Source organism: Nestor notabilis, unplaced genomic scaffold (genome assembly GCF_000696875.1).
Source record: "Nestor notabilis isolate BGI_N333 unplaced genomic scaffold, ASM69687v1 scaffold1183, whole genome shotgun sequence".
Taxonomy (NCBI): domain Eukaryota; kingdom Metazoa; phylum Chordata; class Aves; order Psittaciformes; family Psittacidae; genus Nestor; species Nestor notabilis.
The window spans coordinates 26,799-46,066 of record NW_009922197.1 but is presented as its reverse complement, the minus strand read 5'-3'; the positions used below and the strand labels follow the sequence as shown (position 1 = coordinate 46,066).

General features: G+C 42.2%; 1 protein-coding gene across 1 annotated transcript in view; it reads right to left on the bottom strand.

Annotated features, from left to right (window-relative positions):
• The window catches only part of CDH4 (cadherin 4, type 1, R-cadherin (retinal)), a gene marked incomplete at its 5' end in the record, with an annotated part of 101,743 nt that overhangs the window by 78,348 nt on the left and 4,127 nt on the right, over positions 1 to 19,268 (bottom strand). Inside the window, 2 exons of the mRNA XM_010011495.1 lie at positions 708 to 880; positions 14,452 to 14,596. Of these exons, the coding sequence (XP_010009797.1) occupies positions 708 to 880; positions 14,452 to 14,596 (318 nt within the window). The remainder of the gene's footprint in view (positions 1 to 707; positions 881 to 14,451; positions 14,597 to 19,268) is intronic.

Sequence of the window (19,268 nt, the reverse complement as noted above, 5' to 3'; positions counted from 1 at the left end):
ATTGATTTTTATTTAATGTGTGAGGTATAACTGCTTTGTCCTTGAGCTATACTCACAACTAGAGAAGGCAGAGCTCTGAGAATCATACTATAGAGCTCACACTGACAAAAGTGTGTTTTTATCAGTAAAAACGAAATTTCTTCTGCATTTGGAAAAGCTGTACATTCTAAAACATCAGGAAGAAGAGGCGTTAAAGGCAGAGCTTCATGCAAAACCAAAATCACTGGAAGACATTTTCCTAGTTTGGAAATGACATAAAGATCATGACACATGCAAAGTGTGTTGAGTACAGGCTGTGTAACTGCTTCCAAAGGTAACATGGAAAGAACTAAGCAAGACAGGTCTAGAAAGGGCTATCGATGTCTGGCACTTTGTCTCACAACAGAAGGGGAACAAATGCCAATTTACTTATCCCTCTGCTCCTTCTGGAATATTTTCTACACCTTTGAGTAGTACAAATTTACGCAAGAAAAATATCAGCTTCAGGAGTTTGAAGATTCTCCCAGGGTTTCATCGACTGGATATGGATTCAGAGAAAAATACCACATCAAAGCCAGGATGCTCCACAGCTGCTGCAGAAGCAAAGACCGCGATCTCCTTGTCACAACTCAGACTTTTAGAGGCTTAATATTCAAAACAGGATGTGGGCTTTGCAAGTCAGTAACCCTCAACAGTGGGAAACCCAGTAGGATGGCTTTTAAACTCACCTCTCTGTCAAGCCCAGCGGCCACAGTGACAATGTCTCCTGTCTCGCTGTTAATTGTAAACATGTTCTGTGATGGGCTCTGTGGGGTCTGCGTCACGATGCGGTACCTCACCATCCCGTTCGCTGTAGTACTGTCATCTGCATCATTTGCTGTCACCGTCATCACGTAGGTACCTTGGAACAAGAGAAGATGAAACATCAGGACTATCTCATTGCAGAGCAGATTGCGGTCCATTGACTCGGGGTCATGCATTTTACTCAGAAATGCTATGGAATAGATATCCCATTTCAACGCAGCCAGCTAGGCAAGGCGAGGATTATGAAAATAGCAACACTGCTGAGACTAGATGATCTGTAAGGATACTGATTACACACAACTGGTATATAGTGAGAAGTCATATCAGGTTATCTATGATTAACTTCTAATTCTTTCAGTGATTGTAAGTTCTAGGGCAGAATTTTTTGTCCTGCAATGTTATAGTTTCTCACAGGCGATTTCTTTCCATCCAATCACTGCATTCACATGCATTGAGACACAGAGTTTAATACCCATCAGATTTCTTAGCAGCTTCAGAAGGACCCCGTCAGCATGCCTACGCCTGGTGCAGGAAGCAACTGCTTGCTGCCTGCTGCCTCCAGTTCTTGGAGAAACATCCACCTTTCTGGCCCTTTCTGGAGGAAAAAAAAAGTATTTCTGCAGAGCAAATGGAACAGCTGCTGCCCAGCAGGACAGAAAATCAATGATTTGGTGTGTGTGGCCAGCGATGTATTGAATCATTGGTTTGTTTCTTGCTAATCATCAGTGTCTTCATTTGCCTTTCAAAAAACAATCCCTACTTTCTAGATACTGTTGGGAGTGCAGTGATGCACTGACAGGCTCATTATTACTGGAGTTTGGCAGCAGGGTGTTGTGTTAAAGTGGGAAATTATCATTATGAGGGTAAAAGATGTTACTTGATTGGATGGACTCCTGCGGCTGCATGGTCCTGTGGCCCCCCAGAGCTCATAGGGCCTAGGTTTATGCTTGCTATACTGGTAGGAGAGAAAAACTAAAAGGGCAGACACATACTGCTTACAAAAAGCAATCTGCAACAGTGGCTGAACCTAATGATATGAGACCTGAAATGGGAGGCAGAGAGAGACAGTGAAACCAGACCTAACCTCTCTTAGTAACCATCAAACCCAACAGCAGCAATGGAGAGATGGAAGGAACTGCCTGAACACTGCTCATTCAGGAATTCTGAACAGATGAACCAACTTAGGAGCGCACTGTGCTGGAGGGATGCAAAGTGGTCCCAACAAGAACCTGAGCTGATTCAAGACAGAGCCACATGCTGTTTTGCAGAAAGAGCTAAGTTTGTTCTGCTCACTTGGTTAGATGTGAGCCACTGGCAAACTCAAGGACATGTGGCTACATAAACACTGCATCATGTCTCATCTAATTAGCCCAGATCCCCAGCTTGTCACAACACTACTGAGCTTCCAGTTCAGAGAAAGCAGAGCACAGGAGAGCTTTCATCTGTTTGCAAGAGAGCTTAAAAACGTATTCCATACTCTACACAGGCAAATCTAACAATGGCTGTGACATGCCCAAATTTTGTACCCCAGACAAGTGTTTTTGAGCCACATGGCACATAGAAAATCCCCCCTCAGTATCTTCCCCAACTTTGGGAAAACAACATTTCTCAGTATTAGCAAGAAGTGGCCTCATAAATTTGTATTTTTGCACTGTGCAAAGTGCTTTGCTGATCCCCTTCTTTCTGGCTCAATCAGGCTGTTTTTGTTCTCCGTGGTGATACATATTCCTGTGAGTTTTCCTAGTTCAATAAGAATTATAGATTAAAAAATAAATGAATGTGTAAAGCAAATTCTGATGCTGAATACATTCCTATCTTCCTGCAATAATCTGGACTCACGTTTGTGAAATGAAAACAAACTATTCAACAACTGGAACATTTTTCTAATCAATAAACTTCAGGAGAGAGAAGGAACACAGAATTGAAAGAAGGCTGTACAAGCAATGAAATTTTCTCCTTTCTCTTGGAGCGTTCTTTTTCCACTCTTTTGCAAAACCAGTTATCATGCGACAACTGATACAAATAAAGAAGCCAACACTTAGATAAGTACAGGGGAAATGTACAGGAGAAATTTAAATAGGAAATGTGCTGAATGAGATGTTTGATTCGGAATTTATGTTATCTTAATGCATTCTATACTGAAAATATCTCTGAACAGAATGTCAAAACCTGGGGCTAATGAAAACAGAAGTGGAAGAGGAAAACAGAATCTATTTTAGGACATGTGCAGCCTTTGGACATATTCCAAAAAAGAGGTGGTATTTCATGATTCCCTTCTAGCGCAAGAAACACCTCAGAAAGGTAAGTTATTTAGGCTACTAGGTCCAGACAAGGGCACCACACAGCACCTCCTCATCTGGGATCTCTCAGACTGCACTGTAGTTTCCAAAATAAACCAGGAAAGTGCAAGATGGAAGGTTCCCAACTTGGCTGGGGAACCCAACAAGCTGCAGCTGTGGTGGGCATAGGGCAGGCTGACAGCGGCTATCCTGTAGATGGAGTGCACAGTCAGTCTCCTTCACTCTTTCACAGAGCTTTTTGCTTCTTCCTTGCAGTGTAGCATAGGACTGAGCACATCTGCTCTAGAAAAAGAGAACTATTTCAACAGCATTTGACCTACATCCCCATAAAGAGAGATGGGACTGGACAAATGTCTCTAAGGTCATGAATGAAGCACCAGGGAGCTGTACTTCAAGAATTAATCTGCTCCCTAACTTATACCTTTAATTTTGATTATGAAACCCAACCACAGAGAAAATAAAGAGAGGAATTTGGCATTAATTACTAACTCATAACTTAATAAAATGGCTTCTGCAAAGGATCCTGTGTGGCTGCAGCACTCTGCAGCATATGATGGAACTGCAGCAGCCGCTTCCTTCCCCGGCTCTCCCTGGGGCTGCTTGTCTGACCATAGTCTGCTGTATACCAGCTCAGATTGCTTCTTCCTCTGTGCAGTCTGGATGGCGGCTGATATATCCCTTCCTGTTCCTATGCACACACATTTCCCACCTGGCAATGCATGACCCAAGAGCATGACAGCATCTCCTGTTACCCATGCTAAAGCTATCACTACTGAGGACCACTCGATGGTGCCGGTGTAACCTACGTCACCATCTACATTCCACTCAGTTTTCTGTACATTTAGTCTGTCTTAAGTAAGAGGTATCCTCTAGATACCTGTGTGCTGCAGCAAATGACATAAACATATATCTATGCATAAGAGTATTCAGCAGAGCAATGTGGATATATGCTGCTACAGTCTCAAACATCTTCAGGGTGCTGTATAAAGTCTCCCACTATACTAAGATGGTTGGTGATGATTTACCTGCTATAAAAGTAAATAATGTAATGGTTTTGTGTTCTGTGCAGGGGGATATATCTTCATATACTTTATCTTAAAATAAAAGAAATACATCTCATACCCAGCCCCTATTACTACACAAATTAGGCAAATACACAGTGGCAGACAGAACAGTTCTTACACGCTTGAGGATGGTATTGTTAGGGTTTCAGTGAAAAAGCACAGACTGCCCAACCTGGCCCACAAGATGTATGTGTTTTCTGGAAATCAAGGTATTAACCACATCACCTTTAAACCTCTATATCCTACCCAAACAGAGACTGGAAGCAGTCACTATAGACCAGAAACACTAGGCAAACTCCTCATATTCAGGCCCCCCATCCTGTACTCTGCCAAGTTGTCCCTGCCCATAGCAGATGGGTTGGAACTAGATGATTTTTAAGGTCCCTTCCAATCCAAACCATTCTATGATTCTATGATTTTTGGGTCAGACCTTGCCAGTGGTGATGTTGCTACAAGAGAAGTGTATAAATGGGGCAAGAGGGACTTTATGCTTTCAGTGCATGACAGAAGCATTAGCTTTACTTTTCTGCTCTGAAGGGCTTGCTCTCAAGCACACTGATAACATTAAGTGAATGCAAGAAGAGCCAAAACTCAGGAATTTGCCCCAGTCTGTGCAGTGTATTCACATAATGAATACCCAGTCCGGACAGTGTTTGATATAACTGTATAAACTACACACCTGGCCTACTAACTCAGGTAGGTAACCTGTTGAAAGAAAACCATTTCTCATTAAATAAAGCACATAGTCTGTTAAATAAAATACCCAACCTAGTACATCATGTCAATATTAAATCAAATTTGTCGCATGTTGAACAGCTTTTCCGAGAAACAGATTGAATTATCACGCACAGCTAGTGATGACAAGATTACTGTGCATTAGCTTTCATTAACGAATGTACCAAGTTCATATATCACCTGAGTTAAAATTAATGTATGGCATGATGAAGGAGATATATCAATAAAAGGCAAGGCCCCAAGAATCTGCAACTTCAAGTGTTCCCTTTGATTTCCCAGAGACTGCCATCTCCTAGATGCTATTTTATCAAATGAGGTATTTTTGTTTCAATCCAAGAAAGGACAAGACACATGAGAGAGATGCTTGAAAGCACTCCTTATGGAAAATATTCTCATTAGATTAATTAAGCTTTCTATAGGATAGGCAAAATAACGCCTTACAGAACCTGGAGGGATGGAAACAAAGGGAGATAATTTTTACCTCTCTATTCAGTTTTGTTTATCAATTTTGAAATTGGTTGCATCTACTTGGAAAAAGCTGCAAGAAGGTTTTGTTAGGTTCACTATATCTCATTCGAACTGTACATGTTGAGTAAAAAAAGAAGCAAAACGAGATAGTTGCCCTGTGTATGTGTAAGGAGATAAGTGCACATTTGTAAACAAATGTCCCCCCAAATCACTCTGGAATCTGAAAATCAGCTCAGACAGTCCCCAAGCATGCCAAGGAGTGCTAAATCACATCACGTTGTCTGCAATCTCTGCTCTCCCATCTATGCAGCTTCACTTCTCTGTAAAGACTCAGCTTTCACGGTTTTAAGGCATACAAACAGTATCTTAGTTTTGCTCCCAAAATCTTTGTTTCAATTGCTTTATAATTACCATTTTTCTAAGCTGGTTTGATATCCATTAGTAAGATCTAATGCATGTTTAAAAAAAAGAGCTAATGGGCACTTATCAGGAATCAAAATAAACAAACAAAAAAAAGAGATAAAAAGCCCTTTGACTTTGCCCTTTATACCACGTATGACTATAAAAATGCACAGTCCTCAGTTTACTCATGTGGTAGGAATGGAAAAAGCTAAAACTTCATCCAGTTTTTACAGATAATACTAATTCTCTACTCAGCTTTATCTTACAGTTTATGTTTTTTAATGGCTGGTAAATGGTTGCAGAATCATTAAAGGTTGGTTAACCTTCTCAGTCTAATTTTGACCTACAAGATACTTAATTTAATCATTCCCCCATAGAAAAGGATTGAATCATTATGTGCAGACATGTGGTGATGGCCATATTACATTAGATCTTCATTAACCCAAGTTAATAATGGCTTAGTACTAATGGAAACCTCCCCTTACTCCTAATTTTTTTTCCCTCCAAATTGGAAAGCTCACTTAGTGAATACTCTGCATCTGATGCTAGATAGAGAGAAGATGGTAACTGCTGATGGGTAGACTAAATACTGAAAAGCGGTGTAAAATTTACAGCATTTCCTAAAAATAATTTTTTCCATTCAGAAATGTTTCCTGACATTAGTTTTCCTCCCCACAGAGGATGGGAATCTCATGCCCCTACTCACGATAGGAACACTTAACCCTTTAAGTGATTTCATTCGTTGCAACAAGTGTCTGGAAGAGAAAGAGAGAAAACCAGGAAAGCAAAGGTGTCAAAACTAAGATGCAATGAGAAGGATGACAGGATCCTAAACAAGTCCTCAGAGTACAACTATACACATAATTACTTGTATATAGCTTCCCTATGCAAAATTTGATCTTTCTTACCCATAAACATGCTGAAGTGTGCTTGTGCTACAATTTTTTTTTAATTGATCAATAAAACTAATAAGATTCTTCCATTCTAATGTGGGAATTTGAGGTGAGGGACAGGAGGGGGCTGTCTCCAGGTATGCAGGTTGCAATACTGACAAGCCATCCCAAGTTGTTTTTACTTGCCCTACCAGTTGCAGTCTGGATGGCACAGTACAGAGCTCCTTACGGGTGAATTTACCTCACCAGTAAGTATGATTTTGAGAACGGCCTTTGGAGAACTGCCGTAGTGTTAAAGACTAAAACATCTCAGCAAACAAATCTGTATCCTCAAGTTAAAAAAATAAAGCTTACTCAATAGGTGATTTGAAGCACTTTCACGTACTCCTTGTTGAGGGTTCAAAAGAAAAATGGTATAATCATCAAACTTGGTCAGGGTACACTTGATCCCGTCATCTAGATCGCTTAAGATGATGTTGAACAGCATTGATCCCTGGGGGATCCCACTACTGTCAGATCCCCAGTTGGAGGAGCTATTCGCCACCACCGTCAGGGTTTGTCCTATCAGCCAGCTCCCCACCCAGTGCACAGACCACTCACCTAAACCATAACACATCAGTTTCTCTAAGAGGAGGCTGTGGGAAACTACCATATACTTAAATTGCACCCCACACACTGTAGATAGAAAACTAAACAGAAACAGTATTTTCCTTCTGAATGATACCCCTTCAGTCCTAACAGAGAGCTATTGTCATTCTCTTCCACCATTATTTTGTAATCCTTGGCAAATGTTGACCTTTCAAGCAGCTAACCTAATTCATAAAGGATGCCACTTCCTAATTAGTGGAGACATCAGATTGTCAGCCTCCAACAAGGCAAGTGCCATCCTATTGAGAATAAAGACAGTAAGCAGTCTGCAGAGATGACTGCGCAAGTTGAAGAGGCTGCTGTCACCCACAACTGAAATAATACCTTCTTATTGTTAAAAATGAAATAAATACCTCCGGAGAGGAAATGAACGGATGCACTGAATGCAGCATGCACGTGGGCACAGCCAGATTTGGAGATAACTCCTGTAAGAGCAGTCTGCAGCCTACTGAGACCCCACATATTGCAGAGAAATAACAGAAGTAAAACATTCAGCCTCTGAGCAAGTAGTTTTGACTGCATAAATCAATGAGCCTCAGCTCAGCTGAGCTTCTGCAGGTGAATCCTCTTGATTTCCAGAGTCGAATTCAGAAAATAGGGAAAGTGTGACTTAGGACAAGATATCCTCAATACCACCACACAACTGTGCTTGAAAGTGTGGCTGGGTTTCATGCTTAACTGAAGGTGTATGCAACTAGTGAATTCATGCAGTCCCAGCTGCAAAACCTTAGACTTAACACATCTTCCACAAGACCTGAATCCAATCCTTAAATTTGGACAATATAATGTAATATAATAAATATATTATAATGTAATGTAAAGTAATACAAATACTGTAATATATATCATAGTATGTTATTTGTAACTGCTGGTTAAAAGGTGGCAGAGAGTTTACTGTTGTAACTCCCTTCTAGCGTGGCCTCAGAACACATTTCCACATTTTTTTCTTTATATCAACTTGGGCATTTCTTCTGGAGGGAAAAGCCATCAGCCTGGGGATTTCCATTTTTTCCTCACCTACAGCCCTATAATTCACTTCCACGCTCTTGGGACCGGATGCTTCTGAAAAGGAAATTAAGAGCGCAGATTTCATAACCACTCACCTTGAAACAAAATGGAAAGCACTACCACATGTGTCTGCAGAAAAACAATTCCTCATCTTAAAATTGTGCTTGGCTGAGCAAAAGAACTTAAAAAAGAATATTGTATTACTTAAGGCTGTGTGTAATGTGTGAGAGAATACACGGGATGGACAAAGCCATTTCTAACAGCAGATAAAGTGCAAGGATAAGAGTAGCACCTACCCAAGCTGCAGAAGATGGCACTGCATTGATGGGTGTATTTGGGCTTGTGATGAACCCAGAAGCAATGCACTCAGCACGTGAAGAGCTCTAGGATGACTGGCAGAATCTGTTGAAAACTACTCCGGCTCTTGGAAGATTTTACCATTTTAACTTTACATCATCTCTCTGAAGCATAAGGCATTGGGATTATTTCTAGGTTCTAGTGCTATCAACAGCCTGGGTGCCCTGTGCCAGCAGCCAAGCCAGCTGAGGTCCGACAACCTGTTCAGGTGCTCTGTTGAATTAGGGCCTCCCTAACTGCTAAAATTAATTTGCCTCCAAGCTGGTAAAAGAATATTTAATGTTTTAATTATGAGCAGTGCTACGGTGGTTTTGGAATGGTTTTTACTGGAAGAAAGGGGTTTTCACTCAGTGTCCTATTAATTTTTAAAGATGAAGCATCTTCTCTTCAGATCTCAGGCACTGCTGCTTTCATTTCCTCCCCTGCCACCCAGCAACACCCGCTCTGTTCCTTCACTGAAAGAACAACCTGCAGGACACCAGTCACCTCTTTAAGAATTGTACTGTCATGTTGGAGAAGAAGAAAAAGCCAGAACAGCAGAGTACAAATTCTCCACATGAATATATATACAAACGCAACTATATGCCTTAAAAGATTAATTTCACAAGCCTTAAATTGCAGTTTAATTTGAAAACTAATTCAGCCTCATAATTGGCTTTCTGTTCAAATCACCGAGGCTAAAGATTTAAATTCTTAATATTCAGATGACTTTCAAGTTTCTGGCCCCATCTGTGCATTAGTCCATGGTGCTAATCTCTGAGGGAATCTCTGTTGGCACAGAAATAAAATAAGCAAACTGGGACACTAGTAGAATAATCAGCTTCTAAAATCCTTGTGTTTTTATATACTGCTCACTTATATGAGATTTCTTTAACTCAGTTTGTCACATATAGATTTGGCTCCCAGCTATTCCATTTCTCACATGGCATGCCATCAACAATTATTGTATCAGAATTCCATGAAATCAGGAGGAGATTGGGAAATTTTAAGTGACAACATTCCTCACGTAAGAAATACTAATATTTCTTTGTTTTGGAGGACTGTCCATACTTAGCATCATTCACACCGCTCCCAGGGAGGGTAGCAGGAGGAAACTATCCTGCACAGCAACATGAGAAAGAAGGAGCTGGATGAAACTCTAGTTTAAAAGAAGCCACTTGAACTTTTGCTATTGACTTGAAAGATGTATCCAGAAAGTTAGTGAAGTGGAAAGGATGAATGGGAATGGAAAAGGCCAGTCTGACAAGAACAAATTGTTTTGGAGAGATGTGTTAATTTCTGACAATCTTTCTGTTAAAACAAAATAGATACAATTCAGAGCAAAGCACTCGAGTCACTGCAGAGCATTTCACATTGACCTTTTCAGAACTGAACGCTTCAGTTAAGTGAGACATCCACACTCTACTGTAAGGTACATTTTGTGGTGGTTATATCAAAACTTAAGCTTCTGCAGTGAACAAAACAATCTTTCCCCGTCATGTTTTATTTTGTGATTAAATTCACCTTTTTTCTTTTACATCTAAGCATTTTCATTCTATCTTATTGAGCAAGAACTGTAGAATTTCTTCTGAAACAGCACTCCCCACAAACACCCCTGGGATGCCGCAAGCTCAGAGGTACAAGTGCAGGGCTGGGCTTATAGCAGGCAGTAATTGGTGTTGTAGACTCCAAGCCCCAGCTCCTTTCTGCTGTAAGGTGGTGGAGCTTGCACGGTGCAGCTCAGAGATGTGGGCTTTGAAAAGGCAGCAGAATCCTCGCAGGGCAGGCAGCGTCGGGCAGCGAGGCTGTGCAACCCATCCCGCTTTATCAGTGCTTGAAAGGCAACTTCTGCAGCTCCAGGAGAACTTTGCTGATTAAGGCTGCCAGAGGGACCAGGGGAATTTCAGCTCGAGCTTGCAGCTGCATTTTTAAAACTCGGCTGTGTTCTTCATATAGAGGCAAGGTTCAAAGAGGCAGAACACTATTCAATATGAGTAAAACATGGTCTTTTAAGATACACTTTCAAACAGTGTCGCATTAAACCAAAACAACTTCTGGAGGGGGAGAGTAAAGGAAGAAAGATGGTCCTATGGAAAAGAAAACCCTGCACCACTATTCCTGTTTTGCGTTTTTGGAAGAGCCTGCATTTACACATTTAAATTGTCCAGCTGCATGACCTTAGGCTAGATAAGAAAGAAATGCATTAAAATGTTTTCCAGGGAGTGTCAGAAAAGGAAAAAGAAATGCAATTCAGTTTAAGAGCCAGCACACGTTTGAAGATGTACATGGCCCAGGCTTTGGCGCACATGTTTGCACTACAGAGAACTTTACTCCACGAAGAATGAGCTTCTGATTTCAAGAACACTAGGCTATGGTGTAAGACATTATTTCAATTAAGTTGTTATAATCTTAACCAGCAACATCAACCCATTATAATTAATAATACTTCATGATTTCTTTTCTGTTCCTGTCAAGGGTTGCTTCAAGGTGACTTGCACACTGCAGAGAGCACACTCTTTGGAAACCCAGGCAGCCTGAGCACTCTGCAGTCTGGGAACCCCCTCCCTTAAACCCCCTCAGACTGTCTCTAATGAGTCTCTTCACTTTGCTGCCAATTCTTCCAGCTCTTGGACAATCCCCTTTGAAGGATATTTGTATTTTAGACTAAGGCAAACTTGCTGCTTCTGTGGGAGGCTAAATGCCCAGCAGTATCACACTGCGCTGCAGGTTGGAGTACACATCCTTCCTGAGTTCCCATTTTCTTGGTTCACTCTACCTTGTTTTGGCGTATTCAGTGTCGAGTGAGTAGGTCACATCTTCCTTGGCCACTCTCCATACCCTGCCATGACCAGGCACAATTTGCAGCTGTCCTACAGGGTCAGAGATGAGGCATGGTGCTCTCTGTCAGCTCACCGCATCCTGGCTGCTACGAGGGGACCACAGTGCCCCTGGCGCTGCAGCATCCTCGGAGGCACAGCCCTGCCTGCACTGTCCACACTCCGGGTGCTTGGCTTTGCCCTCTATCCCGGGGTGTGCTCTGACAGCACTGCTGAGCCCCTTCCTGTTCACTTTGAACGGGATCTGCTCTATTGATCCTGCTAAAGCCTTACAGGGCTTTCCCTGCAGCTCAAGGTCACTGTGCCCTGCTCAGTCTGTGCTCAACAGCATATTCCTGACTGTCTTGCTCTGCAAAATTTCCATGGGTAGAGCTTCAGCTCCATATGTCCCTTTTTTCTTTTTTTTTTCTTTTTTAAAAATCTGGGCAAAATTCCTACTGACTTCAAACAATCATTGGCTGCTCACATTAGCTACCCTCAGAGTCAGCATTTATTTGGGATACTCTAACATGCTACTTTTCTCGTAAGAGGTGTGCAAAATTATTAAGAACCTTGCAGATACTGTGGTAATTGAGTAATACTGCATTTTTAATCACAGCCATTATAAATGGGCATATGGAAGATGTAAGAAATAACAATTGTACAGGATATCCAGGGAAGCATTTTTAGTCCTCAGGCATAGATCAGTAGCAATGAACAGTGGAAAATGAATGCTGAACTCCTCTAACATATAATAAGATTTTTTAGTTTGCTTGAAGCAAATCTGTACTTTATACATGGATATACACACATATGCATATACATATTTATAGATGCATAGACATATATAACGTACTGTTGAATCAATATTGAACACATTTTGCTGTTACCTCTAGGAATATGCAATGTCTTTCATTTGTCGACCAGTGCCACAAATAATCATGAATTCTGGCTGCATATTTTTATTCTTGCAACAGCTGGTGTGGCACCTCCTTCGTTACTATAATACTCTGAAGCATCCTGAACTATAAAAATGTTTCCAAATCTCTGCAAGATCTACGCTTGGCTAAGTACGTTGTCTAGACTTGTCTCTATACAGAACAGGCATATGGAACTTTGAGGCAAAGGAGGAGCACACAGACATCCACAGAAACTCTGTGACCTCTCTATCACTTTCTCAAAGACACAGCATCATGTTTCTTGCCAAGTACATGGAATGAGGGCCTCAGATCCCCAAATTCCCATGAGGTTCTACAAAAGCTAAGAACAGCAATTCAACACTAATATAAACCTTTAACAGAATAGTGATTAAACAGGAAAGAGAGAACAAACAACCCACAACAAATACATCAAAGACAAATTTAATTGCTTTTGAATAAAACCAGATTGCTTTCTACCTGCCTGCCTCAAGGGCAAGCACTCCAGCCTGGGATACAAAACACTGAAAATCACTGGTAGAGGCAAGAGGCAGAAGTATTTTGTAGGTGAAGTTATCCTATTCTGATTTAATAGCTCAAAGGCTTATCTGGATTTCAGACAAGAAGAGGATGCAATTTACTGCTTCTTTCACACAAATGAGCAGAGCTAGTTAGACCATTTGAGAACACTTTGAATATTGATCTGTCCTAGAATAAGATGTAAGAAATTTGATTTGCTACGGAAATGTTGTATCAGTCTTCAAACCTTGATATGTCCCTAAGTGGCCTTCAAATGAAAGCCAGAAAATCCTCTGGGTAGATGTCAATAGAGGCTTCAGGACAGGAACTTCCTGCACCCCCTCTGCTGAACAGGACCAGGATCAGCAATTTGAAGCCCGTACATCACCACCCAAAGCACATCAGGAAGGGAGCTGTAACTATTCTTTCCTCAAAAATAACATCACATTCTGTTCCCACTGCATGTCACCGCAGCAGACCAGACCGTTCCTCACAGTGCTGAAAGACAATCAATCATGCCTGTGAATCACCTTGTTAAAAACAGTGGCCCCCAGAGACTTTCCTATGACACCTCAGGCAGGGGAGAAGCCATGATAAATGTTTGCTGACACCAAACAAAGTCACGGGGGGTTCAAGCCCTCAGCCAACAAACAACTGAGGATAAAATCTGCCTTGAAAAAATCTCCCTCTGATTTCAGGAAGCTTCCAATTGCACTGCTGACAGTTTTCACAGTATAATTTATGTTCCAAGAACGAATACACTTGTATTAGTTATGCTCAGCAATAAGCTAAAACAACCCTGCTACCATATTGGAAACTGCACGGTTACACTGCACTTAAATAATAAATCAACAATACAGTTGAAAACACAAAAGAGCCTTATAACAGTATTTTTCCAAGCATATAAACATGGTCATGTAAAAATCATCACTTGTATTCTGCATTACATCCTCACTAATTTTTCATCCGCAAATGGTTTTCCCCCATTTCTCCCTCCATAAGCAAGTCCATGGGGTGGAGGGTGAATCAACCATTTCAGTGGGAACATTCCCAATTCAACAGGTTTGCATCAGGCCCCAAATAAGAAAGGATTTTCTTCACACCTTCACAGAAACCTATTTGGAGTCTGCCTGGATGCCAGATACTGAGTTTGCAAATGAATAGATTAAGTATCATAGAGGCAGATATTCAGCATTTCAGACACAAGGTCAGGGAACGGCCACTGCCAGCTTGGATGTCAGCACTTTGTAGTTAAACTAAGAGCCCTGTGCACGTTAAAACAGCAACACAGAGCATTACTCTACAAAACTGCTGCTTTTGCAAATTCCACATGTAGGAAGGGACCACCAGGATCCAGGTTCCCTCTAACCCCAGTCTGTGCTTTCTCCGCATCTAGAGAAAGATACACCAGCTAGATTGTTCTCACCTCCATCAGCCTTCAACAAAGAGCTAGCAACAGCAAACCTCTCCTGCATTCCCTCTATCTCAAGAGGAGGTGAATCCACCACACCAGATTAATGTTGGAAAGCCTGTGAAACTTTAAGACCTTTTTTCAACTGTACCTGGTTTAGAGCCTTCATCAACAGATCCATTATAGACTTGGTTTATAAACTCAGGTCTGTTGTCATTCATATCAATCACATAGATGTACAGGTCAATAGGATTCTCCACCTTGTTTCCATTCATATCCACCGCATGAGCCCGGAGCTGGGAATAAGCACAGTGAAAGCACAGTATCAGCAATCGGATTTGTTGCAGAATGAGAGACCATGTTTTGCAAGAATTGACTTCACCTCATAAACACTTCCTCAAAATTGAACTGAGCGAGTATCTAATTCCAGGAGAAAGCAATGACGTGGCTTCCATCTCCGCTGTACACACAGACAGTTTTTCAAGGCTTAACATAATACTGAAATAATATTTTAAGATAGCAACTGTTAGTGGAAACACTTTTAACTGGTGCAGTGATGTTATCTCCTCCGCTGCTAATAGACCACTACATTTTAATTTTTAAGATGTGGTGAATCTTGTCTGACAATCTGAAAAGCAAATTTTGCTTAGTTCTAAACACAGCGAGGAAATGGGTTTGATTTGAGAAGTTTCTTATGGGAACCTTTCATAACCACAATAACAGGGATTAATAAGCGAAGAGATTTCAGAATGACATTAGTATTGTTGATTGTTTAATCACAGTCTCTAGGAACAGCAACAGCTACTGACCCCATTGCTCTGTGCACCAAAGAACATAGAAAAGTCCCTTTCCTTTAAATGTTGGGAGCCCCTGTGGCACTAAGAATGAAATATTTTTCTCAGGCTTGACTAAAATATCCAGTGATGAAACATTAGCATAACCAGAGCCACAGTGTTAAGCCCCTCAGTTAAACTGGAACTGTGGCTTTATCTTATTAGCAATAACCATCAGTAATGATGCTCGAAAACAAGAGCATCTGTTTTCAGAACAAAAGGGACAGATACAGCATGTCAAAATGAGTAATTAATAAAACAAAGCAATCAACAATAGTCTGGAACAATCAGTAATCAGGTGAAAAAAATGGATAGCTCTCTCATTAAAGGGAACAGATGGCAACTCTAAATGGAGTGTGCTGAATGGAGCTGAGAATGTCGGATTCAGAGAACAACCCAGACAAGCGAGGAAAGGGCTGCATGGCCCCTGGCTATGGCTGGGCAACAGAGAGGCATCGCCTGAGTGTCGGCACTGCAGATTTCATTTGTCATCCCCAGTCATTTCGGCACCTGTGAGTGTTGCTGAGCCTCCACACTGCCACCTCGATCAGGGATGGTGGGGTGACATCCCGCAAGGCTGGAGGGAAGAAGGGTGAAGGCTGCAGAGGATGTTAGCTTGCTGCGAGGGCCGGCTGGAGGAGCGGGGCTGAGGGACAGAGGACACACCAGCTCCTGCCTCCAGAGGGATCGAGGCCTCTGGTCCCTCCCAGCAGCAACCTGGGCCATCGGGCTGCTGCCAGGAGTCGGAGTTCCTGTGCCAAGGAGGGCTCCAGCTCCTCTGACGCATGACAAATACATGTGCTAATTGCATTAGCACTGGTTTCCGTCTTCCGCTCTCGCTGTGCCTGTGATTGATGCCACTCTCTCCTTCATATACGGTGTTCAGAAGTCCAGAGCTTAACAAAAGAAACCGCACACTCCTAGGGTGGGCTGGATTAACATTTAATCAAGCAAAGAGAACAAACCTCCACGTGAAACGAGCCAGGAGAAAAACATTGCTTTTTTCAAAGGAAGTCAAGCAGGACTTTTCTTTAAAGACTGAAGAAGTCTGGCTTTGATTTCCATACAGGATGTATAATTTGTATTTCACGACTTGTAATACTCTTAGTATCTGTATTTCTTGCCTGCGTACAAACTGCTTTGGCCCTCACCTGTTAAGCTACCCCTCATCACGTCAGATGGAGCAATTCAGTAACTTTACCAGTCAGAGGTCAGGCTGCCTTTGAAAAAAAAAAGCAATTCGGAGCTAAAATTAAAGTTATTATCTTCAAACTGAGGCAGCACTGGGCTCTCTCTTGCTGCATTTCCAGCAGCAGGAACAGTTCCATTCAGAGATAAAGCAGGGAGCAAAGCTGGTATCTACCCCCTCAGATCTGACTCTCTCCCTGCAAATTTTTAATTACATTTGAAAGCTTTTGTTTGAAACCTCCAGGAGTAAGGGATGTCTCAGCAATGCACATCTATCTGCTTGTTGCACTTGCCAAGCACATGTACCCACAAACACATTGCTGCCTGCACTCAAAAGATTCAATAGGCAAAACTGGAAGAATCTCATCAAACCTGCGGTGACATGGACAAGTGTCACCTCTGTCTGCAGCCCAGCACCAGCACGTGGGCTGAACTCTAGGGGAGGATAGTGCCTGGGCACACAGGCACTGGTGTCCTGACTAAAGGCTTTTGGGCAGCCAGGAGGTTGGTGCCCACTCCCCATACCCAGCCAGCAGACCCTGTGCCTTTACCTCCTGCACTGTGCTGGTGTCTGGGTGTCCATAGGTGCACTTCTGTGCCCTCCAACGCAGGTGTTTCTGCTGTCTTTTCTGCACACTTTCTGCTCCTTTTCTGCCTGATCTCAATGAACTTTTCTTCTTTTTTCCTCTTGTGCTTGCTGGCATGAGTTTTCTCTATTGGTATTTTAGCAACTCTAGTGCCAACGCCTCCCTACCCTTCCACAACATGTTGCTCCTCTGTGGTCAGTGCCAACTGCAGCAGAGGGAGAAGAGAGGCTTGAGCCAGATGGCTGAATCTCAACAAGGGTCAACGGGAGCTCTTCCTTGTTAGAGACCATTCCTCATTAGAGACCACTCCCAGCAGAGAGAAAAAGGAAGGAGGGATTCCAGTGGAGCAATCTGTCCACTAGGAAACTAGTTCTATCTCTAGGCAGATCAGATGTTACATTTGGGATAATACACACAGGTGTCCCTGCCCACGGCAGGGTGGTTGGAACTAGATGACCTTTAACAACCCTTCTAACACAGACCATTCTGTGATTCTATGATTTCCCTTCCTTAATTCACTTTCTCCCTTGTTCTCCTGCTGTATTCTTCAAATTAATAAGGCATCCTCAAACTGGAAAACACGCTTTGTTCTGGAGTCATTCATGAGATGTTGAGACAGGGCTCATTTGTGCAAGGCACAGTTTGAGTTTGTGGTGCTCCATAGCTCAGGCCTGTGACCAAGGGGGCATCTGGGTGGTAGTGATGGATGGGATTAAAAGCAGATACATACGAATGCTTTGCAGCACTGGGGAAGGCACAAAAGGTGATGGCTCTGCTCTGACACACACGTCATTTAGAGTTGGAAAAACCACCACTGAAAAGGCTGGTGAGCACAACCTGGGCCACGAGACACATACCAGACACAGGTCATGCACAAGTATTTAAATGGAAGCTGGTGGCTAGCTGGTGACAGACTTCAGAAGCATTTATAAAGTTGGTTTGAAATATTTACGTTGTCCCCAAGAGGGAGAACATGACAGGAGTAGAGAAGGAACACATAAAATGAAATTAAATACCTTGCAGAGGATTCTGAAAAATTAATACAAGTAGCTGGCTAATCTCTAGCTGGTGTATTGCTGGGCTTACACGAGCCAAAGAGCTGGCTCAACATGATTTAACAGATATTGTTTAAAAGTATGCCAATCATTGCTGTCATATTCAGCAGTAGCTACCACAGAACTCTGAGGTTTTTGTACTGAAGTTTCCAGTACAAACGTAGCTGCTGGCATACAAATGATTCAGTACCATGATTATTGATTACACTGGCGGCTGATGGTTTCTGAAGGTAGTTAGTCAAAGTCAACACAGTGAATTGTGTTAAATATGAGTATTACTTCAGCACTAATACTACTAATACAAATACACACTATCAATCAGTGACAGAGCCTTTAAGCAATAAGCATACAATGTCATGCCTAATTTGTGTGCTCTTGATTGTGATTAAAAGTTCAAATTAGAGTATTGTGACACAAATGGCTGGCATTACTCACCAGAACTGGGTTCAAGATTCTGGAATTAACTCTTGTATCCCTTAACTTCTAATAAACTTTATTGTCTTCTTGCACTTCAAACAGACTATCACCCACCTCTTCTCCTCCAGCCATTTCTGAGATAGTATTTCATCGGTCTGATGCTGAAGGTGTACACACGCCTGGGGCTGGATTAGGACTTGCTTCAAACTTTCCCCATAATGGACATTACATGAACATCATAAGCAACAACTACTTACTGACATGTTTATGTTGATGTCTTTTGAAAATGGAGCTTGAAGAAAGTCTTTGGAAAACTAACCTGCCAATTACTATCCCTTTCACTTGCCAGGACTAACTGCAGCTTAATATGAGCTGGTGTCTGGATCAGAAAAGACATTCAGAGTCACTAATTCTGTCAGCAGCACAAATGGGACTCCAGGAACGCAGCTAAATAAGGCCAAGAGAACTCATGCATATTGAATATTACTACCTGCTGAAACTTATTTGGCATGCAATAAACATTAAGGGCAAACTACAAGAGGAAACACACGCCTGCTGCAGTGAGATGGCAGCAGGATGGGGGAACAAGCTCATGCTTGTGCTGGGAGCGTGCCCCAAGGCTGCATCCCCAGACACTAAGGATACTGGAGCAGCTCCCACAGCATCCCTCAGTGCAACACGTGCAGTTCTGCACCACAACGTGGTGTTTGGTAAATGGTTGCAAAAGCCTTCTCATTTCTCTCTGCTCATAATTGCAGCTGACTCTGCATCTGGGATGTCTGCAAGGTCCCTGGAGAGTCTGTACTCAGTTTGTTGTGCAGCAGAGAAAACAGATGAGGCCAAAATACAGCTGAACTTGTGATTGCTCCCACTGCCAGTTGTGCTGGG